Here is a 27,218-nt window from a genome sequence, read left to right on the forward strand (position 1 = left end):
GTTAGCCCCTTCCACAGTAATTCATCCATGAGGGGCAAGAAACAAGTAGAGCAGAATAGGATTAAAAAGTCTAGTGATTAATTAGAATTGGTTAAAGTCTGACAGACCTTGAGATGACACCAAAATTAAGCATCCTAGAGTGTAGCCTACAGCACACTACTCGCATTTCTATATTCAGGAAACATGTTTTCTTCCTTTTATGCTGTCTTAATTTAAAAGCTGAAAGATTCAAGAGGAATTACTACATCCTCCAATGAGTCCATGAAGTTTCCTCTCAATGATCTCCTTAGTGTTACTGCAGTCTACTATTCAAGTATATGGGACAACTGTCACAGTAATCTCATTAAAAATGTGTACTTTGTTAAAATAACCATCACAAAAATCAGTCATAGTAAGGCAGATAAGACAGAATCAGTATTGATATTGAAAATCTATTATGGAAGCCGAGAAAGGCAGAATCCAAAAACTTCAGAAGTGTGTATATAATATACTCATTTAGTTGAAAAAAACTAATACATGTTTATTAGAACAAGTTTGGGGTTTTTTTTAAATCTCATTTTTTCTACTTTGGATAGCTTTACCTCAGCAGTCTACAAATTATTTTTGCTGTATTAAACTAGTGAAACAAGGATATTTAGTCTAGATTTTTAAGTTCCAGAAGGAAGTATTATGCAGTGTTACAAATGAAAAGCTACGTTAGGTTCCTAATTTATCAGTAAAATACCTAACTGCAGAATGATATCAGCAAGAAATTCTATTACTTTGGAAGAGCAGGGTGATATGTTAGAGAACTCTACCTTTCCCAACACTGGAGAAGAAGGAGTAGCACAGGGGTTGGAATAGCTACTGCTGTCTGCAGGCTTCACTGAGGACTGAGCTGATCTGTCATCTGAGGATTGTCTGGAGAGCAAAATGTCTTTTTCTTTGTACTTCTTTGGCTGGTGGAGTGCAGGAGAAGTAGATTTCACTGAAACCCTACAAAGGACATACTTTAAGTTTCACAAGCAGTCACTGAACAATTTACATCGACCTGCCAGCCTACTGCATGACCACATGTATTACAGCAACTACAAAATCTATTAAAGCCTAACTAAAAACTCATATTGACCATTCATTGCTTTTTAATGCTACTGTTAAACTTCTTCTGCTACTTCTCAAACATCACAATTCATGGACAATATTCCTGACTGCTCTCTCCAACAGCAGCCCCAGGTATGAAATACTTCTCTTTGGGACTACAATGCAGCATACAACAGTATAACACCTTCCAACTGTACTTCTGCTGTTTCCACCTCCTGTTACTAGCAGAAACTTAAGTGATACTTGCATACATAAACTGCAACCTACAGTGAGCAGAAGACCTCAGCATCTTACTTTTCAGAATGAGAGAAGTCAGACAATTCTGTTTCTGTTGAGCTGTTTCTGCTGTTGGTTGACATGCGTGTAGATGCCAAAGGAAGTTCTTCACAAGTCACAGGCCTTGGTCTCTGGCCAATTCCTGAAGGCTGCTGTAGACCTGCAGACTGTTCTTCAGCACTCAGAACAGCTGTAATTGCTCTTACAGTTGTTTCATCAACCTCAGACCACAGCTTAGAAGGAGCTCGCATACGACGCAGAAACAAGCTGTGCCACTTCTGCCTGAATTGCAGCAGCATACCAGCAGCCTGCAATAAATTCCAATTCTGTTAAATACTGATGAAAATTAGATCACACAGGCAAGAGAACCCTGTCTTTCCCGTATCAGGCAGCACCTGGCATTCTAATATAAACAGGGCCCACAATTAAAGGCAAGACTAAGGTCTTGGGGAACGGGAATAATCCATATTTAAATTAAGATGTTAATTTTCTTTCTTTTCCTTGAGTGCAAGGTAATTTTGGAAAGATTTCATTTAGCTCTGTAATAAACTTAGCTTTGTATTGTAATTCCACAGACTTTTTTTTTTCCTTCTTATCTTTCAAGAAAACCCAATCCTTTCATGCTTTATGCCCTTCCTCTCAAATCAGTCTCTACTCATGCACTCTTCAGACATAGTTGATGGAAAAGAGCTCTAAGTGATATTTTTCTTACATAGACACCTGGTCAAATGTGATGACTAAATTCAGAAGACTATTGTCTAATTCTGCTACCAGAAATGCTTCCATTACAATAAATTTTTAAAAATCACTCTTCTGGACATGTCTAGGAGAGAGAGTATTATTATTAGAGTTGGTAAAGTTGTGTGTTTCATGACCCATAAACTGCCTCCTACCACAGCCACAGCTCCTCAATGACATAAAGACTTCTATTTCAAAGAGGTTTTGAAATTTATCCTTCCAAAATCTGACAGCACTTTCTTTCAGCAACTTCAGCTTCAAGTGCTCCTTTTTTGATCCGATTTTGGTTATCCTCTCAAAGAAAGAAGAACACAATATGCCAATGTGACTGTTCTCTCAGCTCCTGTTCAGATTTTGGCTATCCCAGCTCGTGCTATGGCCTGATGGAGCACCATGCAGGCAGGACAGGAGGCCAGAAGGAGCAGAAGGGCCCTTATGCAGTCACTGTCACCTGCAGCTTGCTGTCCCTTGCAGCCATTATCTTTTGTCTGCCAGTCTCTTCAGAATCTGCTGACGTGTGGAAAGGGACAAAACTGCCAAGCTCAGATATAAAACATCATACTGCCCAGAAAGTTTTTGAAACAGACCCAACAGCATCTGGATTGCTGAGGCTTTCCTGGTCCCTTTTGTGAGAGATAGGACACCCACATCAATATGGAGGAAGAGGGATGAGCACTCTCTATGTTGACTTAGGTGACTAATTATTCTCTTTCTTTTTGCTGACAAGAATAGAAAGGTACGGGTGATAGGTGATGAAACACTGCAACTTGGATGCTGAATACACGGATTCAGGCGACAGACAACTCTGTGCCAAAGGGGATTGAAGCCGTTTAATTATTGATGAGCTTGTGAAGTAAAGGTTAAATCACAGAGTACCTAGTTCGAGAGACCGAAATGCACCATGACATTCTTGGAGAAAATTCTTGGCTACTCAAATGTTACAAAAACCTTTTGACATCTTTTTACAATTCCTCTACATGAAGCAAACCCAGGAGTAATTTCTTACTTACTTCAGGGTCCAGTTTGAGATGGAGCCATTCATCCAGCTTCAGCAGTGCCAGATCAGCAGATGTCTTGTCCTCCATCTCACTGTCGCTGCTATCATTAGATACCCCTCCCCCTGAATTAAAGACAAAAGGTGCATTAGCATTTCCATATTTTTTCTATTATTATTTCTACACAAAAACCCGCATACTACGGTATTACCAGAAATAATGTTTTTCCTTCTAAAATTGACTTTAAATGTAAACATTTGTAAAACTACCTCTTCTTTTCTGCAAATACACTGCAAAGTCTTTGCTCCAGATAGCAGCAATCAAGCCAGACCTGCTGAAGGTCCTACTGTGTAAAAACCTGTATTGATATGATGTGACCCAACTCATGTACCTTCACCAGTATCCGCAGGCCACTATACAACTTTTGCCTAAAGCTGTTTGCAAAATCACACATGCCTCTATTTCCTAGTAAAACAGCAGATCCAAAGACCTAATAAGAAAAAAAAAAATCTATACATATAGCTATTAATTAGGATTCTTTATTTTTCTTAAGTGCAATTCAATCAGCATGAGCACTACTCTAAGGTTCACAGTTTAAAAGCAAGACAGGAAAGCTCTAGAAATAAGTTGGACTTTTAGTTTGATTCAAACTATGACAACTAGAAGCAGTTATTTTTGCTTCCATTCCAAGTGGACTCAATTTAAATCAGAAAAAAGAAGGAAATTTCTATATATTCTCTATTACTCACAGTTAATAGTACAGTTAACTGAAATTAAAAATTATCAGTAGAACATGTCTTGAAAATGTATGTGTTAGCTAGAAGCAACATGACCTGTTTGCCATATTGATTGTTTCTAAATTATTCTGTTTGAATAATCTGGTTCAATGTATCAAATAAAGTAGTCTGTAGAAAAAGAACATGCATACTACACTTCTCAGAACCAGTACTACAGTTCTCATTAGACACTGTGGCTGTATTCTTTCCTTACAAACTATACTACAGTTTCTGAGACCCTACAACTGTGTAATTTATGGACTTGAATATGTAAGGAATCCCAAAATGGAGAGATTTATTACAGAACCAACAAACTCTTCCTGAATAGATGCAGGAATTATAACAGCGCTATTTTCAGAATCAGCCAATACATGTATTAAATATTACTGAAAAATAAGTTTTCCATGTCACACGCTGATGTATAGCAACGGAAACATTCCAAATCCAGACTCCTGTGTACCTCGAAAGGATGAAGATGCCTGCAAGGCATTACTTGGCAGTCTGGCTGGTCCACAGAAGAGGGCCACCGTGACAGGTGTCACAACAGAGCAGCACCTGATGTTTGCTGTCTTGTGAGCTCTCGTCATTTCATCATATATAAGCCAGTCTGTAGGGAGAGCCTGGATGGCTGCAGCTTGTCCATTTGCTGGGGCAATCTGTGCAAGAGCAGGTAAAACCAGGCTATGAAACCCTCTACCTGTAATTAATCTAAATTTGAACGTATTTCTCATTTTATCCGGAGACACTGTGGATGCCTCAACCTGGCATTGCTCAAGGCCAGGATGGGTGGGGCTCTGAGCAGCCTGGACTAGTGGAAGGTGTCCCTGCCCGTGGCAGGGGTTGGAATGAGATAAGCTTTAAGGTCCCTTAGAACCCAAACCATTCTATGATTCTGTATTTTGAGAACTAAATACACGTACAATTATATACATATAAAAATATACATGCACATAAAAAAGCGTGAGAGAATTCAACCAGATTCATAAATTATCCTACCATGATAAAACAAAATATTTTGCTTTAAAAAGAAATGTTAAAAAAAAGTTTCAGAGAAAAACTTGCTTTTAAGAATAGGGATCATTATATCTTTAAAACAATTTTATAGCAGGGCAGTTTTTTTGTCATTTTGCCTTGTTCCATCTAGAGAAAGGACTAATTGAAACGATGGAAAAATGAATCTACTCCAATTCTATCAGCTGGGTAGAACAGTATTTTCTAAAGCTGTAGTGTTAAATGCCTATACTGCTTTTAAAGTACTGACAAATAGGAAAAGACATTTCTAAAACACGTGACAGATTTTAGTGCCCTTTTTTTTGAACTATGAATTCAAAGTGTCTTTACCTTTTTATACTGAGACTGACCAAGAACAGAGGTAGGATGAAATCGCACTTTCTTCTCCTTTGGTTCCGCCAACACCAGGCTGTCTCTGTCTACATGCACAAGATTGGGATACATCCCGGCCACTAAGGCACCTTTAATTACAGCCCAGTTCTCAGAGTTAGTATTAACATCTCTAATATCAGCTCCTCCTCTGGCTCTCACAAAACCTGACAAATGAAAGAGACAAAACAGTGCCATGTTAGCTTGTGTTTGGTTCTCAAAAGGAGTTAGAAACTAAAGGTGAAATAAATGACTTCTTCGTTGCTTTTTTTCACCACCGCCAACCTTAACAGCACCAAGAAGAAACCATTACACTGAAATCCTTCCTGATAAGGGGTTTCATATTAACACAGAATACCACTATTTTCTACAATATAAAGACATTTCCTATGGGAATAATTCATTAAAACATGAAATGCAGTGGCATGTGGAGATGAGGGTGCTTTCAGTTAGATCAGCCACAATTCCTCATCTGCACCATACCCTGCATGAATGTGTGCATGAAGGTGTATTTCAAATTAAGGAAAATTACACCAGTGAACATGATTTTTGTTACAATTTCTATATGCTTGACTTTAAAACAATGTTAAAATTGTTTCCAACTTCTCTACCTGAGGCTCTAAGCTGGCCAAGCACCTGTGTTCTCATTCCTGCAATGGTTTCCATTGTGGCTTGGGATAGGAAGTTCTTTTCACAGAAGGCTCTCTCCCAGCCGTCACTGCGTGCCTTCTGCCATGCCTGAAAATGTTTTTACATTTGCCTATTAATTTGAAGGACTTAAACTAAAAACTGCATTTTTAAAAAAATATTACATTTATGTCAATAAAATGAATGCAAAACCCCCTCTAAAAGTTAATGTATCAAACCAGATTATTTTTTCTGTTCAACAATTAGATTTGCTTTATGTGTTCACTACAGTGATGATTATGTCAAGTTAATAAATAAAGAACTTTACATTAAGATCATGATTCAAAGTTCAGTGTAGTAGGATGCAAAGAGGCACATTGTTGGAACATTCAAAATTTTATAATGTTTGAAACAAAACATACTACAAAAACGGTTCCCTCTTCTGTCGACCAGCCAGACTGCCAAGTAATGCCTTACACAGGAAAGGCACTAGGCAAAAAGAAAGTCTTCTCTGAGCACTTAATCACAGTCCGCCACTCTACATCCAACTGGTGCATCTGCATTTTGCTTGAATGTGCTGTGATTAGTACTCTCTGAAATGAAAGACTACCTGGAAAGCCCTGAACGTTCCAGCAGCAAAACGCTTCCTGCACAGCACAGCTGCACGCTTTTGGGAGGCCAGCATGGGCAGCACAAAAGGGTCTTGGCAGGCAAGAGCACAGGCAATGGTCAGAACAGGATCCAGGCACTTCAGAACTACAGCATACAACACCATTTTACCGAGGTGTGGCTCTACAGGTAATTCAGTGAGGTGATAACCAAGCTCAGTGAGATCTTCCCAAGGGTCCATGGCATCTATGGTCTGTTCATAAACAAACAAACAAACAAATAAAGGAGAGGGGGATGGGTACAGTGGACAAAATCAATTTACAGTGAAAGCAGAAAGGATGTGAATAATGAACATTAACTAGACTTGTTTCCAAACACTACAGAAGCAAGTCAAACTATTAACTGAGACAAGACTTTGAAGCACTCTCTTCCCTTGACATGGAAAAACACATCCCTACACACAAAATGAAAACAGACAATAACCAAAACTTCAAAACATCCTTAAGTAAGTAAAAACAGCTTCAGTACAAACTGAAGTCAGTAAACTGCTACACCACAAATTTGGGATCAAACACAATTACAATCTAAACCTATTCCTTTTCTGACCTTAAGCATATGCACAGCATTTCTCACAGTTACAGCAGGCGGAGGATCAGGAGCTTTCATAAGAAAGTCTACAATTGGACAATTAATTGGAGCAAGAATTTTTTGTGTACAAACAGATCTCCTGCAAGGTAAAGGGCAGAACAAAAAAAGATTACCAAGATTTGGAAGGAGCTGCCAAACACATGATTTGTTGCAATTAATAGTATGGTATGAGGACATGTATTTTTTAAAGTTATAGTTTCTAATTGAGCATGCACCTGAAGCGGCATTCTTAGAAGTTCTGGAGATTGAAATTCCAACATATTCTGAAATCGGAGCCTGCTGAAGAGACGAAAGCAGACTCCAGGCTGACAGCGCCCAGCTCTTGAAAATAAAATATGGAAGGTTGTGAAAATGAGGATTTCTTCCTAAAAACAAAACCAAAAGCCAACAAACAGACACAGAAACTCAGAAATGGAAAAGAAGAGGCAGTACTATGAAGAAAGTGTTGTTAAGTCACACGCAAAGTGAGAGTTTTCTAATCATGAATTATTTTTGAGAGTGTGGCAATTTTTTACTGTAATTTTAAGCCAACACTGAGAAATCTGGAGGAAAGAAAAACAAGGCTTATCTAATGTAAAGTGCTGTGGGTTTTTTGCTAACCTAAGACCAGTTCAAATCTCAATCATCCTTTGTTGTAAGGAACCAGTTGCAAACTTTATTGTTTCCCCTCACATCCCCTAAACAGAAGTGATGCTTGGAGTAAAAGGTAGAATAAAGATGAAGTAACTTGTGAGTGAATGAGAGACAGCAAATTCTCTCAGTCATATACATCTATGCGCATACGTGCAGCTTAATGCCAATATGATTGATTAAACAGGCATTTGTTGCTACATAAACTTCTGAGCCCTCACCCACAGTGCTGGGAAGAATATAATCATGGCCTGTTAAGTCATGGATAGCTTGGAGAAAGTGAAATAGGCAGTCCTCTGCCCACAGACATGATGTGAAAACACCCCACTGGACATTGTGACTGCTGGTGCTACGTGGGAGAAAGAGGAAGGAGAACAAATTAATGGGGGGAAAACAACCCAGACCTTGGGAAATGCCTGAGAGTCACTTTTCTACAACTTGGGAGATTATTCCAAGGAAATACATGCTGATGCCTACTCACCTGCAGAGAACGAGAGTTGGCCACTATGCAACACAACACTGGACTAGGCCAGAAACAGCTACTATGTTGTGTGCTTTATTCTAAACATAAAGGACTGTGGATATCTGCAAAATGGAAACCGCTATGAGGCATTTATTACCTGCCTTTTCTCTGGATAGTACTGGCTTTTGAAATCCACCCCATTTTTACCATTGTAACATGACTCAGTGCATCAAAAGACTTCTAGAAAAACAAAGAAAGGAATGCAAACTGAAAACTCAATAGGGTACATGAAATACAAGTTACTAGTTATTTAGATTACCAACAGAGTTTTCTAAAAAGTATGAAATAGTAATATATACAGCAGCTTCTGACACAAAGGTACCTTCTCAATTTCGAGTGAATTAATGAGGGTATCTCCTTTCTAGTATCTTAATGCTCCACAATTTTTGAAATTCAAGATTTTCAAGGTTTTTTAGACAGATAGCTTACAGTATTTGTCTTAAAACAAATGCATGTTGAAACTTTTCAGCAAGGACTGTTGCTTGACAGGCACTAGCTCTCAGCTAGTAAAAGTTTTTTTTCACTTTACTGTAAAGTCATAAATAATAAAAAAAAAGTTCTCCAAAATTTATGCACTGTGTGTTTTAGAATCACACTAGGAAAATTTATGGCAGTCCTACCTCTTTCACCTTGCCTGAGTCAATGACAAACACCACATCACTGACTGTTATGCTGGTTTCTGCAATATTAGTAGAAAGAATCTGCAAAGAAAAAAACCAAAACCACCAAAACTATAATAACTGTAAAAGCAATGGCAAAATAGGTCATTGTGGCATTGGAAAAAGTCCTCTAATACTTGCAATTTTGCGAATGCCAAAAGGTGGACTTTCAAGCACTTTCTTCTGGTACAAAGTCTGCATACTTGAATGAAGCACGAAAACTTGGTATCTAACGCAAGACAAAAGGAACATTTTAAGGATCCTTAAAAGAAGCAATGAAAAGCCACAGTAACTAAAGGTTTTACCTGTGAGCATTATCAGTGAATCTCTTATCATCCAAAACAATGCGGTCTCTCAGGCTCACTATCTCATCATATCCAGGAAGAAATATTAAAATTGCTCCTAAAAAAGGAAGTGGGTTTGCAAAGTTAAACAGAAAATTCAAATACATGTTGAATAGCACTCAGAAGGTTTTAACGTTTGTGGATTGCTGAAAAAAGAGCATGATTCATCAGAAGCCAAATCCACAACCACTGGTTAGGTATTTACCTACCTGCATCAGAACTATGACAGATGCTGTGAAGTAAGTGCATTATCAGATTGTCATGGTTTGACGCTGGCACAATGCCAGCGCCCCATGAAAATACAACTTACCAATCAAATGCTGTGAAATGTGATCAAGAACAGAGCAAAGCAGGCCAAACTTAATAACAAAGGAAAAACTTTATTACACTACTACTACTACTACTATAAAAGGAAAAGAAAGGAAAGAAAAAAAAAACACACAAAATTCGAAATGAAAACCTTCCAAAACATTTCTCCTCCCTCCACCCAACTCCACCAAACCCCAGCGAGACCCATTTGGATCCTTAACCAAGGTTTCACCCTTCAATATAATCAATACTGAGTCCATCGGGGAAGAGAGGAGTCCCCCCTCGCACCATAGACCCCCAGGAAACACAGCTGCCACCTCTTGTGTTTCCAATGTCACACGTGGCACCGCCCAGACACACCGGCCAGTGTGACATTCTCCTCTCCATGTCACAGTGCTCTCACCACCGTGCATGGACAGAGACTGCTTATAGGGCCACTTTAAGGATGCTTTGCCAAGGACCACCAGGAACAACAGTCCAGTATCACAATTCGGGACTAGAGTCCCCCCCACTTTCCCCTGGGGCCAAGGGTCCAAAAGACAGAGATCGCCTTCTCTTCCTCTCTGAAGATGGAGGGCATCCTCACACCCTCCTCAGCTCTCTCTCTGTCCACTCCAAAACTGGTAGTTGCTGAAGAAGGTCTCTTGGCTCACCAATGCATCCCCCTAAAATGCAGTCCCTCTTGAAAGAAAGAGTGGTTCAGTCTATGGTAAACAAGCAGAGTCCAGCCAAAAGCCACTCTATCATCTGCCCCCAACCTTCTTCTCTGAACATCTGAGGTTTCAGGCTGTCTCTCTTTTCTTCAAATTCAGGAGGAGTAATATTTCATAAAGCCTTCATTTCACAGGAAAGGGTTAAAATTCCCGGACTCCCCGGACGGCTGAAATCTCAGCCCAGGACTCTTTCTCTAGTCTCCCACGCTGGGCATCTTCCCCCCCACTTCTCCTTCTCCTCCGCCGGCACACTCCCAGGTGTCTGCTGGCTCTCTATCTCTTTTCCCTCTGGCTTAGGGGAGGGGGAACAAAAACATCCCAGATGTTCTCCACCCTTCCATCCGCAGGAGCTGGCCCAGCCGGTTCCGATCCTTCACCCCCTGGCCTACCTCTGCAGGCCGCATGGCTCCCCTCCCCCACCCAGCCCGGGCTGGGCAGGGGAGGTCCGTATCTTGCGATGACCGGAACCAAAGAAGGACAAGTCCCCCTGGGAATTCCACTTTTAACCCCTCTGTGTTCTCAGAGGCGTGTCCACCTTCAATTGGTCACCCCAAGTGTCAGTATCTAAACCTGACCCCTGACTGGTGGACCTCTTCCTTCTAAAAAAAAATTCTCTTCCCGTGTCAAACCATGACACAGATCCAGATCCACTTTTTCATCATCAAAACTGTGATGATAAGCTGTCAGTAGCTCTCTGTCCTCTGCACTAAGGTCACTAGCACTTTTTTGGACCAGGGAACTTTCATCCATGTTTCCAAATCCGAATGAAGCGCTGTAACAGGAAAATACACCAGAATCAAGGCTGCCCCTTCGGGTTTGCATTGAGCCATCCACTCAAAGTTAGTTCAAGACCAATATGACTATTGGTCTTGAATTCTGATGTTTAAGTGTAGCAGAAGGGAATCACCATACTACTACTGTTTACTGATTTCAATGTTAACCCAGTGAAGGATGCCACTTTATTTATTAGTGTTAACTTTAGTTTTCTTCAACTTCATTGAAACACAACCATAAGCAAAGGAAAGTATAAAGATACTTCTCGTTTATCTGTTCAAGTAAAAATATTTAAGAGATACGTGTTCTCCAAAAATTTCCCACTAGCAGAAACTACACTAAGAGAAATTATAGTAGAGATAAGCTTTACAAAACACTACCTCAATTACGATAACTGTAAGTTAATCAGAAAATCATTCTTGAATGGCCTAGTGTACACATTACTTCCGTAAATTTTCTTTAATATGCCTATTGCATATAAAAAGTATAAATAAAAACACATGACAGATTTGTTTCCAAAGTAAGCATGTGAAAAGTATAGAATTAGCAAGTTGTGCAAACATAAACAATATGATACTGAGTACAAACTTTTTTGCTGTTTATTTTTTGAAATATTCCTATTCTTAAAAAGAAGTCTTGCCATTAAGTCCAGATTTTAGACCATGAAAAGCTAAAACCTGTTCTGATTAAAAGAACACAAACCTCAAATTTCCCATCACAACTCTTTGTATATCATATACAACTCATTCTGCAAAACAGTTACAACTGACCTGTAGGATTCCAACAGATGAACAACCTCCGTCTGTCCAAAGTGCCTAGCCCAGTCCACAGCCATCCTGAAATAGTTGCACAAGTATTTTTATTAGACTTTTCACTTCAAAAGATGAATATGAAGAGCGCATCAGGAGAGGCAATTGACACCAGACTTTTGTACCCATTTCTGTACTGACATCCGTACTGTTATTGCTGGATCTGCAACTTCCCATTTGAAAGTGCATGAATAGGTGTTAACAGCTATCTGACTTTTAGGTGACTACAGTTCTTTACCACAAAAGAATGTCTGTTTTAGGAGCAAACATGCACAAGGAAGTGAGGAGGAAGAAAGTGCCATTCCTTTAAAAAGTCCACAACAAGGTGCAGAGATCAGACCTGCCTGTTTGCAGTATCCTTGAAGTCATCTCAAAAGGTCACACCCCGGGAATAACATTTGGCTATTTCATGTCTTTCAGAAGCTGTCCTCCTCACGATGCAGTTCACTGTTTTATCTTTAAACTGCATTCCTTCCCAAGTTTTTTCAAATGTTAGTACCAAATATCAGACCCCTGGAATCCTAATTCTTATCATTCCATACAACAATTATTTACTGTACTTCCCTGTTTATATGAAGACATAATCCATGACCACAAAACTTGAGTTTCTACAGATTCAAAAATATTTTTACATGCTACAATATATTTAGAAACATAACAGAAAGATCTTCTGATATGGGTAACTCCATGAAAATAGGAATTGCCAAATATTTTGGTCCAATTCAGTAGATTACAGTTGTTCTGCTAACCAGTATCTTAAATAAGACCTACTGAAACAAAGTTTATAGCTCATAATCAAGACCATGTAATTAAGAATTCAATTTAGAATTTACAGAAAACAATGTGATTATCAGGAGTTAGAAATTGTTGAGGCTGTCAAAATCTATAGTTCTTACAGCAGTGTGATAAGTTAACAAATTAATTTAGATGTTAAACAATTTTCTTTCTCTCTCCTATACTGACACATAAATCTATCTTTTGGTTTCTCTGTTTTTTACCAGCCATTAGATGATTTGCAGTGGATACTTGTTCCCATGCTGATCAACTGTTCTACTTGACTCAAAAAGCCTCTCCCTGAAGAAATCATCAGAGCAGTCGCACCAGTTTCACTGTGCCTATAATCAACTGAGAAGTAAAAGAAAAAAAAAAATCCAGCAAACCCAAGATAATGTTATTTTTTCATTTAAATATAGTACAAATATTGCTTTCAAATTCCAGCCCAAAGAGAATTTGTTTCCTCACTTTATCTCTGAAGTTAGTTCATATGAATTCTACATTGTTTTAGAAACACACTTCTGTCAATACTTCAAAACAACAACTAACTAAACAACCCATTATTTCTGCTAGCCCTATCATTTTTTCAGTAGGCATCAGAATGCAAAGGTAACACCATTTGAAACTGGAGATAAAAGTAGCCATAAAAATCTAAGTAAATTTGAGGTTGCTTTTTTTTATGTAATAACACATGAAACTTGCCACTGACATTTTCAGTTAAAATAAGATTTAACAGCTGAGCAAACAAATCAATATCTTTATGCAACCAGATGTCAGAAAGACAGGAATCCATTTCTTTTACTATCCACGGTTCAAGGCAATTCACATCTTTTTCAGTCTGAAGATAAAAAACAATATTGAAAGCTTAATCTCTTCCAAGAGTTGTCTTTATTCTTATACTTTACCCACAAAGAATTGGAATGGTTATTTTTCCCAGCAGCAACAGAACCCCAAATATATCAGTGTAGATATACCTAACTCAGGTATCAGTTAGTGCATTGATTTTGTCATATGCAAGTACGAACACAATGGCAGTCGAGCCATTTGATCTGAGGAAAAGCTGTATGCAACCACCCTATCTGAAGAGCACACTTCAGCTAGAGCAGTTCATCCTAATCAAGTAATATTTAAAATACGTTAATGCCCTGAGAGACTCAACAGAACTGTAGAAAACAGATTTTAAATGGCTAGAATACAACACAAATATAAACATCTCTTCCGACAAAAGAAAAAACTTACCAGTTGATTAAATACTGTGTCACCACCATCATCCAACCATCTGTACTCCTCATTTGTCCTTGGAACAGATTTTTGTCTCCAAGATGTCCCTTTGTTAGTGTTATCTTGAGCTGAACACCACTCAGCAAGAGTGTTCTTCTGTTTCTCTTCTAGAATGCAAAGTATTCCCCAAGAAAGTTTTAGAGTCATATTTATTATCCATTGTTTTCTACTAAAAAAGTTAGTTACAGCAGGTTTTACCAAGTTTTACCTATTCAACCTCTTTTATTTAGTCTAGAATGCTACTACCAGTCCAACATAAATGACATATTTAAGGGTACCCAAAGGGCACCACTGCAAAGAAGGGCTATAAAAACAAGGTAAAACCCAACACTTTGGTGTTTAACCCCCCAAAACCTCCGTTATTCCAAACTACTGCATTCAAAGTATCTTCCTTAAGTAATCACCTTCCACACAATCTCAGACCAGATCTTTTTCCACAAATGGAATTCTGAAGACAAGTGATACAGTCCCTGCATGTAACAACTTACTTTTCTACACAAGTGGAAGAAACCTTAGAAAACACCAGGGTCCTAACTGAACTTTTCTGACCCCAGTGATCAGAGGTGAGCACTGTGATCAATATCCAGTTAGGACTGTATGTTATAAGTTTGGGGTATGCATTTTTAAAAAATTTTTCTTTAAATAATCACTGGGATCATTACTTTCAGTTGCCAAGAAAACTTCTGAAGCAGTATCTACTTAATCAACTTAAACCCAGTGATGTTTAGCTCAAGAGTGTTAACACAAAAAAATACATCCATGCCTGAAGAAAGCAGTGAAAAATGTTACTGAAGGGAATTTAGTGCAAGATGTACAAAATCATGCCTGCTTTAATAGCTGCACTTTAATTTGCACCCAAAGGTACAGAGCATCCTATGCTTCTTTAGTATTCATGTGGGCAGAGCCCCCAGTTATATATAACTCTACAACATAACAATTAGAAAAAAGATGACATTTATCAACTGAGTGAAAAAAGAATGCAACCACTGATCAAAGTGATGTTTTTTCTTTAATTGCATAAACTATTTCAAAAATGTAAATATTGAGAGCTTAAAGACACTTGCTGTCATCTAATCACATCTCATTTAATCTCCTGACTCTGGAATTTTAACAGAAAATAATCCTGTTAACTGTTTGTTCAATCAATGATTCTCATTGCCAACCCTTACAATTAACAAATCCACTGACCTTGCTGCTTCTTTTCTTTGTACTTCACCATCTCTTTGTTTGCATACCCAGTGCTTCGTAAAACGTCCTCCAGAAACATCTCTTTAACTTGAAAAGGTCTCCCTTGGACTAAAATAGAAAAAATCCATAAAAGATTCTATATTCACTAGCTTCACTTACAGAATTAATTCTTTTAAAAAACTACCTTCACTGGAGTTTATTTTTCTCAAAACTGTACAAAACAAAATATTTCCAAAGTCAAATGCCACCTTGTTTCTCCTCAACTTCTTGAATTTTATGAAGTGTTATAGCAGGAGATGTTCATAAGATTGACAGTTATTAACTACAATTTTTTTTTAAATGAGGAAAAGAAAACAGCCGTTTTTGTTTAGGGTTACAAACAAGAACCTGCCATGTAAGTCTGCCATCTGGATTAAAAATTTAATTAATTAATAAGCAATTAATACAGCTTTTTGCAAGGTTCCACACAGAGACAGTACATCTTTATAGTGAACTACTTTCTTTTCATGAGAAGCATGTAAGAAGGCAGCCTTATCTCCATATCCTCAACTAATTCAGCAAAGCTGAGCTTTCTTTACTGAATACTTCTTGACAGATGAGACATCCCAGTGGCCTTTACCTTCTGATAATTTATCCTGATTTCTTTTTCAACATGACTATTTTCCAGACCTTATCTGTGGATATTACAGGATGCTTTTTGCATGAAGATTAAAATCTCTACATTTTGATTTCTTGTTCCTTAACCTGACTCAGGAACACTCAGGATTTTCCTTCAGAAAGAACAATCCACAATTCACGTATTTTTAGAAGCTGTCACAGAGGAAGCCTTCCAACACTGATCACAAACTCTGTGTACTACAGCGATCCACAGCTACAAAATGTGGTTTCTGTGGTCAGGATTTTGTCAGCCATATTGCTGAAGGAGACTCAAACCTTGTATATTACATTAACAGACAAAGCCACTCTTTTAATTCTTAAATTAACAAAAAAAAAAAAAAAAAAGGGGAGAAAACAACATCTTTTGAATTGTTATTGGCCTGTTACATAACCAGCACAAACACTGTGGTAAACTGGAGAGACTGGGAGAGATTGCCATCAGATTTTCCAACACAAGTTGACCGATCTGAAAGAACAGGAAGCTGCAAAAAGAGTAAACTGGAAAGTCATACAACAATCACAACTGAGGCACTCCCTTGCAAAAAAAATTCAGAGAACATGAAATCATGTGTAATTTCCAGATTCCTGTCTCCAACAAGCTGCAAACCTTATTCAACTGGGCAGAAATTCAAAACAGAGAACTAAGCACTTCCATCTGCAAAAAAAGAAAGGAAAAAAAGGTTTCCTCCTCACAAACATTTGCTAAAATAAACCAGTAAGCAATCCCATTTCCTAAAACCGTTGAGATTTTTTTAAAAAGGCTGACATGCAGAGAGTCTACCTGATTGTCAAATAAAGCATTTATCTTAAAAACTACTTTTCAAAACACATTAAAGTTGGACATTACTGTTGAAAAAGTAAGAGGATTGCAAGGTGCCAGAGGAGGTCACCCATGCAGAAAACCTGCAAGCCAGGAGGGTGGGGCAAAAACTGCAAACCCACAAAAATCCCCCATCTCCCACGCATTTACATTTTGCCTTTACTAAAGATCAGTCAAATGAAATTAAACCAGCAAAAAATGGTAACTTTTCTTTGCATTTGAATGTAGTCTAACTGCAGGTAACTGAGTCTGAACACAAAATAAGCGAAACTGGATGTCTTTTCTGAATATTTACCTAGATGAACAACTACTAATTTTCTTTAAATCAGAGAATCATGTGATTCTTTTTTCATGTGAAACCCAATCTGTCTAAGCCTGTATTTCTGAACTGAACTGGTACAGTTATCTGTGTTTTATCCAGTAACCAGTAACATCCTTCACAAAGCCTGAAGAGTAAGATCCTACTGGAATGCATTGATACATATCACACTCATGTAGCTCCTAAGTCCTGTATCAGCATGAAGACAGAACTTCAATAACCTCTTCCTACTTCTTCAATTAAGAGTGGAGGGGGGCAGAATGTATCTGCATTTACAGAACTCCCAGTGACTAAAACACTTCACTCTGAATGAGGTGCAAATAGTCAAGAAACAAGAAACCTGCATACAGAAAGAACAAGGATTCCTGTAATTCTCAGTGTATTAATCATGCCTTTACTCAGAATAATTTGCTACAGTTTAGTAAGATCTGTGAGTCTCAGGGCAGGTATACTCAGACTTAAGAGTTAAGATCAAGACTTACTATGCATTACTGGGCAGCTTCCAAAATACCTAATAAAGAGATTTGCGTCTAGAGCAGCACTAGAGAGAATTAGTTTTAAATTATTCTGGTTTTGCAGCACATCTCTCAGTTTTATTAGCAAGAAGTCGCTGAACCTATCCCTCTCATGTACTTCATCCTGTAACAAAAGGGGAAAAAAAGATGAAAAACCATCACAGATTCAGGATCACAACTTTTGACAAAAACAAACTTCTCTAAAAAAAAAATACATGTTTTGGTGGCACATTACAGAGGCCTTAAAACGTGTGAGTCTAGTTTAACTAATAGGGTTTTTTAAAAAAACTATCCATAAAGAAACTAAAACACCTCAAAAAGTTTTTATCAGCGCTGAGTGCGTTGCAATGCTGAAGCCATAAACACTTTAACTTTAGAGGCTATAGTTAATATCTGAAACCTCTCTGATTGTGTATTTGAGGCCAAATTTCAAGAAAACACCACAAACTACAAATCTTATTTTAATAAATTCTCACTTCACCATTGATAAGCATTTAAAGAAATGTATGACACTACATAATCAGAAAAACAGACAAATTGCTCAGACAAGTCACACACAAAGCCTGTAAGTTAAGGCACATAACTGATTAATCATCTTTTTTATTCTTCTGTTTTGATCTATATTATGAATGAAGGAAACAAGGACTCAAAATACAAAGTTTGTAGGCTGACATCAAGAATGTATAGATCATTCTCATGCTTTTTCAACTTTGATAAACAGGCAGGCACCTAAACTTACCTTTTAATCTTCAGTACTTAAATCTTGCCAAAAACATTCCAGTTCCCCTTATCCAATTCCACAATAGGAATATTGACATAATCACAAATGAACAATCTGAATAATTTGCTAGCAATTAGACTCCACATGATCTTGAAAACTCTGGGCAAACAAATGGACTGAAAACCTGTATTGCTAAAACAAATGGTAAGAGAAATTCTGACACAATCACATTGAACCACATCAATGTAAACCTCCCTAAGGATTTTCTCCTGACCACGGAAGTTCAGAAAAATTTACACTTCTGTCCTTCTCCACTCCTCCTGATTCCACACTTAATCCTTGGCATGAAAATAAGATATTTTTACAGGAAAAACACAAACACACAGAAAAACACCAAACTGCACAAGACATGCATTCTACTCTGAGGACTCAGAAAGTCTTTAAAGTTGATTCAGATTCTACCAAACAAAAACACCTAAAGTGCTCAGCAAATTTAAACAAAACAAATGAGGACCTCATTTTCCAAAGCTCCACCCCACATGAAAGACCACAGGATGCTCACCACAATAACATGGGTCACAGTGGAGAGGGTGCTGTCTCCTGCCATCAGCGTGCCAAGAAGCATGTCATTAGTGCAGAATGTTACCAGTGTCTTTGGAGAAACCTCTGGATCACATCACAGGGACAACTCAGGGGGTTGCACCATTTAAAGCTTTCCATGGATCAAAAATTAAAGCAGCTGCTGACCAGAAGAGAAATTACAGTTCTCTCCTCAAAAGATTCATGCACACCACTTGTTTTTAAACTATGCCTTTTCACAGACATTTCCTATCAATTTGTAGTGCTTGTGCCCCAAAACTCTGGACAACGGATTAATTGAAAGAATAAGATTCAATTTTTAATAAATAAGGAAGTAAAAGAGAACCGTGAAGAAACTCTGTATGTCATTCAATTTACTAGAAAATTCCATGTGGAAAACTAGGTTCCAATTCCTCAGCCTGTGCTTGGATATAGCCTTTGTATTTGTCTACACGGGGTGGGATGAGCCTGTCTGGACGCCAGGTGCCTACCCAAGCCACTCTATCTGTCCTCTCCATGGGCAGGGGAGAGGAAACACAACAAAAAGACTCCCAGGCTCCAGAGAAAGACAAGGAGAACGTGGGTCTCTCCCATGGGAACATGGGTCCTCCACGAGCTTCTCCAATATGGGTCCTTCCCATGGGCTGCAGTTCTCCAGGAACTGCTGCAGCACAGGTCCCTTTCCACAGGGTGCAGTGCTTCAGGAACAGCTTGCTCCAGTGTGGGACTGCACAGGGTCACAATCCTGACAGCAAACCTGCTTCTGTGTGGCTCCCTCCCCAGGCTCCTGGCAGAACCTGTTTCAGCACAGACTTCCCAGAGGATCACAGCCTCCTTCAAGCATCCACCTGCTCCAACACAGAATCCTTCACAGGAGGATCCCTGCTGCACCACGGACCTCCACGGCCCGCTGGGCCACAGCTGCCTCACCATGGGCTGCACCACGGGCTGCTCTGGCACCTGCAGAATCTCCTCCCCTCCTGCACTGACCTTCCTGTTTGCAGATCTGCTTCTCTCACATGCTTTCACTGCTCTTCTTGAACTGCTGCCTCTGTTGTGCAGGCTTTCCTCCCCCATTCCCCACTGTCCCAGAGGCACTACCACCACCACAGATGGGCTCAGCCTTGGCCAGAGGCAGGTCTGTCTTGGCTGGCACCGGCTCTGTCACACACAGAAGAGGCTTCTGGCACCTCCTCACAGAAGCCTCCCCACAGCTCCCAAAGCCTTGCCTTGAAGACACAATTCATTACAGCTGACTAAATCACAAAGTCATCTGCTTGATCCTCTGTTTTTTCAGGAGGTGAAAATACTGAACTTTTACAATTCTATACCTGGGGCACAGTTAGCTGTCCCAATAAAAACAGCAATTGTCACTACTCCCTCTGGTACTGCCATCCTAAAAGAGCTGAAAAGTTCCTCTGTACTGTACTCTACAGCTTTTCTCTGGAAGACAGTTATGAAAACCTTAAAAATTATATTTCTGTGTTACTATAAACACCTCTAAACATATCCACTCCAAATTTTTTTTTGTCCACAGCTCAAAATATTGTTATCTCCCCCTTTCAGTGTTTCTCTGGAGTAATTGTATTGATCTTTCTCAAGATGGATTTTCTGCGCTGCTTCCAATAATTCTACCATTTTCACCTGATTTTGCTCTTCTTCTGCCAGCATAGTACTTCCATATATTAATCATCCAGCTTATTTGTGACACATCTTCACTAGCTCTTCTAATCTCTCAATATCCTTGTGAGCTTTCATGCACACATTTGAAATCTTATTGTGGCTTTGTTGTTCAAGTGCATTCATTTTCACCAGCTATGTGTTATCTTTGTTCACTCAAGCAACACAACCTTTAGCCATCTTCTGGTCACTCATATTTCAACTGCTGGCCCTTCCCTGAAATGTCATTTCGCTACACGGTGCAAAGATGTAAAAACCCCAAACAATCCATTCATGCTCTGCTTACAGACAAATTCATCAAGTGATACTGAAATCTCTACTTTTACATCACTTCATGATTTAAACACAGAAGCTGAAGAAGAGTAAATTTAGTCCAGACTAGGCTGGTAAATAATGCTCAGCTTCATCAGTCACATTCCAATTTTTTTGTTTTCCCTTTTATGGCTCCTATCAACTCTCACTACATAACATTTGTTACAGCATGCTGGTTTTCACACCTACCTTCAATGCTTGCAGACCTTTTGGATCCGCACATGTTAAAAGCGAGGGGGGGGGGGGGAAAGAAGAAAGTGTAGAAAATCAGACAAGGATTTCCATGCATACACTCCGCAGAAGAAATCAACAGAAAATACCTGAGATTCAGTTCTGTAAGACAACCTTCTACATGAAACTGCAAAACACAGGAAGTAAGCCATCCTTTTCACTCTTACGTATTCCTTACCTGCAGTAACATATGCCACCTGTGAGGCTGCAACCCAAACATACTGCAGTTTCAATGTACACAAGATTCACAAGACCAACACAAGATCAACCGACACTTAGAAATACCATTAGTACCTGCTTTCTAACCGGATCTGGTAACCAATTGTCTGGTCAATCTTCTCTCTTCTTTCTGCTGCCACTCTTTCAGCCACAGCAACAGCTGCCAAACGTCTTGGCTGAGTACGAAACACACGACAGGGAGTTCCATTCTTGTAGCAGTCATCAAGGATAAATTGAGGGATCTGTAAAGAAGTGGTTCAAATTTGCTTTTTGAGAAAGTCACAGCTTTGTTAGCACAGGGAAACCATTAACTGCATATCAATATTGCACATTGCAAAAGACTTTTCATTACAATTATCACAGCAAGCATTTCTGAATCAGCAGAAAATAAATTTCTAAGTATAACCTATTTAGTTTTTTTTTAAAAAAAAAACCTTACAGTGCCTCCCTCCTGCTTCAGAGAAATCTAAAAAAAAAAAAAAAAAAAGCCCTGTAGATAATCTCTCATTTTAACACAAAAAATAGATTACTCTGGATACTAAGAACAGAACTAGCCTTAGAAGAAAAAGGGATATACAAACAACACAGCTATTTTCCCTTCAATATTTTGTATTATTTTAATGAAAAAATGGTATCTACCAGAAAATTGTGAGGAATCATTTATGCTTCTAGTACCTATCTAGAGGCCTAGTGTTTCAAAAGCAAGAAAATGAATTGGAACAACATTTTCAATCACACAGGAAAAGGAAAGCCTTAAAATAGCATAAAAGTATCCCATATCACAAATGTTACACAATTTGCATTAGTTTAGAATAAATACTATTATAGTTTTTATTTCATTGAAGCAACATACCTGCGTCGTTTTTCCTGATCCAGTCTCTCCTATAACTAAAACAATTTTATTGTCCTTTATGATTTGGACAATTTCTTCCTGTTTTTCAAGAACTGGTAGTGACTGCCTGAAGGAATCAAACTCTGATTCCCCTCTTTTCACTGGGACCTGGGGGATACCATCATTAAGTCGACCACTTGTCTTATTTACTTCTTTGTTTTCTGTGAAGACAAGTTAAAAGTTTATTTATGCAGACACAGAGGAAGGTCACAAAAACACTGCTCAAAAACTGTACTTAAAAATTAACATTGCTGACTTTTTATGCATCCCTGTGGGTAAAGTGACAAACCCATCACACATTTAGACGTCATTTTTATAGCATGTCCTGCAGTGCTTGGAATAGATATTTTTCAAAACAGTTATTACTTTCATGGGTATTTTGAAGAAAACCAGACTCTTCCACAGCATTGCTCCACGTCAAAAAAAGCCTACAAAGAGCAGAAGGAGAAACAAACTAAACCAGAGAATACCAGCCTGGTGTATTTTGGTGGCCTTTGTATCTGCGCCCACATTTCACACCTGCAGTTCCCCCTAGAAATACACACTGACAGAGTTAAACCTTTAAGCTATTCCACACGTTTGCCTGAAATCATACCAATGCAAGCATGCTGTATCAAGAGCCCTGGCCCCCACACAGCAGTGTGATGTGTTAGAAAGCGGTGCATGAGCAGCCAAAAAACGAGCACATCTTCTGAGGGAGCCACTTCACATCCATCATTGCAAGTGCCACTCTATAATTCCTTGAGAACTATTTTCTGGCAGAATGAAAAGCTCGCTGTAAACTCAGTTATACATATTTAATGCCATTAACAGATTCATATACTAAATTTCAAGCTCTGTTGTACCAAGACAAACAGACTAAGAGATCAGAAGAACTAAAAATACATTGTTGAGATGCAGAGAAAGGCAAATATTAGACTGTTCATTAACTTATCCCTTACATTCCTAAGACATTGCATTTCAGTACTTTTATTACAGCTTCCCTCTGTTCATATAACAATCCTATTAAACAACTAGAACAATTGAAAATAACAGCAAAGAAAGCACTTCAAGAACAGACACCACGTATCAGAAACATGCAATTAAACAAGGCATACTGGTACAAATGTTTTCTGTTCACTACACCCATCTCTGCACACAAAAACACAGTGCAACTCTTCCACTTGTAGCTGCTAAAGCAATAATCTAGATGAAAACCTTGCTTTAAAAAAAAACCCCAACATTTTGACAGAAGTTTGTCTTTCAGTGAACTCTTCCATATTCGAGAAACCAAGAAGTCTGGACAGTAGTCTCTTAAGGACCAAATCTATTTTGTAGAGATGAAGAAATAAAAACTAAAATTCTTGATTTATCAAGGACATTAATTTCTATAAGCAGAACAGACAACCACATTTTCTCATATAGGCATTCTTATGGCATCACAATAACACTGACTCTTCAACCCCACCTCATAGTACTTGTGTGAAGCCACACTTCAAAATGTGCTTCCAAAAAGATTTGGCTGGAACTGGCTCAAAGATTCTAAATTAACACAACACAAGGTGGACATCTCAATGTGCATAATATGACTTCCCAAGTTCCTCACAGCACCAGTTATAAAAGACCTTAAAAGTAAGGAAAATTAATGCATTTGTTTGAAGGTGTCTGTTAGGACATCAGAGGGGACAGAGCAGAAAGAGGTTTGTTTTGTCATGGTTTCAAGTGGTGTTGATGGACAAGTCCAAATCAGAACACATGCTGAACGTACCAGATGCAACAGCACAGACGCTTCCTCGCTCTGTCCTTGGAAGGAGCTCCTTGCGTTCCTTATATGTGACGGGAAAGTGCTGAATTAGACTCCGAACTGCATGTTTCGTACGCAGAGTCAAGTCACAAGTCATGACTGCGTGTGCCTCTGACACATCCTTCTTCCTTACAGTCAGGTATCGATTGGCTCCTTTTCTGCCAGTGGGGAGAGAAAACTTATTTTAGTAAAAAGGAACCTACTCTAGGTTAACTTTTATCTGTCAGGGTATGAGACGCTATGCAAATTCTTTGGAAAAAAAAACAGAAATCACAGTGAGAAGCTTTTTTAATGGAGTCATTAAATCCACAGAGTATAAAATCAAGCTGTCCCAAAATGCATGTCACAAGCTATTTCAAGCATGCATACAGCAATGAACAAATATGCTCATTTCTGTAGCTACTTTTACACTTTTTTCTCAAATACTATTCCTTGCAACACAGTTGAGTATGTTGAAAACATCAATCAGGTTATCATTAGTCTTGAAATTCTATCCGTCTGCACCAAAGAACTGAAAATTGTACCCTGACTCACCCTTTGCTTTTAGATACCAGTCCAAGAGACTGACAGAGCCGGTGAACAAATGCTCTTTCAGTACTAGTGAAACTAGAAGGAAATTCCATCTCTAGAATGATAAATAATGAAAAGACAGTAACAATGCAACAGGCAGTAATCTTGACATCTCAGTGTTACAGAACCACAGAATTGTTAGGATTGGAAGGTAGACCACCCAGTGCAACCCCTCTGCAGGGTCACCTGGAGCAGGTGACAGAGGAACACATCTAGGGTTTGGGATGTCTCCAGAGAGGGAAATTCAACGCTTTCCCTGGGCAGCAGTTTCAGTGCTCTGCCACTCTCAAAGGAAAGAAGTTCTCCCTCATGTTCAGGTGGAACTTCTTCTGTTTTAATTTATGGCCATTACTCCTCGTCCTGTCACCAAACTGGCTGCACCACCTTCCTGGGACTCATCTTGGAGATACTCATATGCAGTAGTGAGATCCCCTGTCAGTCTCCTCTGGACTAAACAGGACCAATTCCCACACCTTTCCTGATAAGAGATGCTCCAGACCTCTCATCTCAGTGGTCTCTGCTGGACCTGCTCTATTAGCTGCCTGTCTCCGTGCTGGGAAGCCCAGAGCTGGACACAGCACCCCAGCTGTGCCTCACCGGGGCCGGGCAGAGGGGCAGGATCCCCTCCCTGACCGCTGCCAGCGCCCTCCCCGCAGGCTGCCCCCGGGCCTGGCCGTGCCGCGCACCCGCCTCGTCCCCGCTCTGGAACCGCTCCAGGGCCAGCTGCACCGCCATTTCCACCTCCTCGTCCACGCCGGCCTCCCTGAGGGGCTCGGCCCGGGCGTGCACCGCGGCGGCGGCAGCCCCGTCCCCCGCAGCCCCGCCGGGCTGCCGCCGCGGGACCCGCCTGTGTCGCGACATGGCCCCACACGGCCCCACACGGCCCCGACACCGACGCGGATCGGGGATCGCAGCTGGTTGGCCCGAGGGGCAACGCTGGGGGGGGGGGGGGGGGGCGGGGCAAAGTGCGGGGAGGACCCCGAAGGGAAAATCCTAAGCCGGGAAGGAGTGAACTCCTAGAAACAAGAAAAGGTAAGCATTCAAAAATAAGGGAGGGGAAAAAGGACGAATTCCCTGAGATTCCGAGGGAAAGTCCCCTGGGCTGGATGTTAGAACACTGGGAGGACTGTTCTGTTAGACGGAAAAGGTCCAAAGAAAAAATGATACACTATTGTGTAGAAGTATGGGGAAATATGGAAATTGGAAAATTCCAATACTGGCCCGCCTTTGGTACCTTCGAGATTAAGCTCTGCCAAGCACTTTTGGATCACTTGTATGAGGAAGAGGAATGGGACAATGAGGAATTGGACTATGCCAGGCTATGGGAATGTGCCAGCGCGCGGCTGTTCCCTATTAAAACCTCTGGCAGCCAGGTGAGCTCGAAAAATACTTGGGAACCCCTAGAGAACCTGCCCCCCCCATACCAGGTCCCCCCAACTCAAGCACTGGCCCCGGCAGTTCCCCCATCAGCGCCCTCGGCTCAGTCTGCACTACCACCTAATACACAAGTCTCTGATGCAGGCGCTCCGGGACCGTCCCAACCCCCACCCCCCCTCTCCACACAGCCCGGGGAGACACACACACGCGCATGCCACACCGGGGAAAGCACATCCCCTCCTGCCAGTAGAACTCAGCAAAAAACAAGGAAAGAATACACGGGAGCTAGCGATGATGAAAGGGACAGACCAAATCTATACCCCTTAAGGGAAGTCCCCACGGCTCCCGGAATAATTGGGTTTGTAAATATTCCCATTAACACGGGAGATGTAAGGGCTTTTAAAAAGGAAATGGGAAAATTGATGGATGATCCATTGGGGGTGGCAGAAAAGTTGGACGAATTTTTGGGAAACAGTATATATTCATATGATGATATCTCAGCTATATTAAGATCCTTGTTTAACACTGAAGAGCGAGATGATAAGGCAGGCTGCCATCAAGGACTGGGAATTCAGGAACCCCCAGGGTGGGAGCGGGGCAGAAAAGTGGCCAGAACAAAGACCATCATGGAATGCTCAGGTGGAAGCAGACCGGGAAAAAATGATCAGACTAAGGAATATGGTAATACAAGGTATTTGAGGAGCGGTTCCAAGGGGACAAAATATTAGTAAGGCATTGGGAGAATGCCAGGCGAAGGATGAGACTCCTACGGACTGGCTGGAGAGGCTTAGGAAAAGTCTTCAAATGTATTCTGGCACTGACCCTGACTCCCCTGTGGGAACGGTCCTTTTAAAAACACAATTCGTCGCTAAATCATGGGAAGACATTCAAAGGAAGTTAGAAAAAATAGATAATTGGCAAGAGAAGAGCTTACAGGAACTATTGAGGGAAGCACAAAAGGTGTATATGAGAAGGGATGAAGAGAAACAAAAAACGCAGGCCAAGGTGTTGGTGGCGGCAGTAAGGGAAGCACAAGCACAAACGGCTGGGTCATCAGCTCCGGCCCAGGGGCCCCAGGGAAAGCCGGCACACACCCAAAAGAAAAACAAACAGGTAAGTGCCCCTGAATGTTTTTACTGTAAAAAGAAAGGACACCTCAAGAGGGACTGTAAGAAACGAATAAAGGATGAAAAGGTCTTTCAAGAAGAATAGAGGTGTCAGGGGCTTTATAATCTGGGGTCACGGACATCAAGAGAGCCCTTGATAAAATTAAAAGTTGGACCCCAAAAACAGGAACTAGTCTTTTTAGTTGATTCTGGAGCAGAAAAAACCACAGTTCAAAGACTGCCTCCTGGATGTATCAAAGGTAAGGATTTCATGACTGTGATTGGGGCTAAAGGAGAGCCCTTT

At 40.0% G+C, this 27,218-nt stretch overlaps 1 protein-coding gene across 1 annotated transcript; it reads right to left on the minus strand.

Moving 5' to 3' along the window:
* Window positions 1-336: 336 nt before the first annotated feature.
* On the minus strand, window positions 337-25,292 carry LOC100227710 (3'-5' RNA helicase YTHDC2). Its single transcript, XM_072922578.1, is given in 29 exon segments — window positions 337-975; window positions 1,375-1,664; window positions 3,105-3,214; window positions 4,326-4,521; window positions 5,207-5,412; window positions 5,857-5,983; window positions 6,483-6,734; window positions 7,088-7,189; window positions 7,191-7,208; window positions 7,345-7,450; window positions 8,380-8,462; window positions 8,903-8,983; window positions 9,083-9,170; window positions 9,247-9,343; window positions 9,495-9,557; window positions 10,943-11,079; window positions 11,852-11,917; window positions 12,889-13,015; window positions 13,367-13,502; window positions 13,904-14,052; window positions 15,134-15,241; window positions 17,412-17,568; window positions 18,728-18,829; window position 21,129; window positions 21,262-21,428; window positions 22,040-22,239; window positions 23,826-24,019; window positions 24,396-24,486; window positions 25,118-25,292. Coding segments are annotated over 29 exon segments (3,900 nt in total). The 3' UTR covers window positions 337-704.
* Window positions 25,293-27,218: the final 1,926 nt, after the last annotated feature.

Source organism: Taeniopygia guttata, chromosome Z, assembly GCF_048771995.1.
Source record: "Taeniopygia guttata chromosome Z, bTaeGut7.mat, whole genome shotgun sequence".
NCBI lineage: Eukaryota > Metazoa > Chordata > Aves > Passeriformes > Estrildidae > Taeniopygia > Taeniopygia guttata.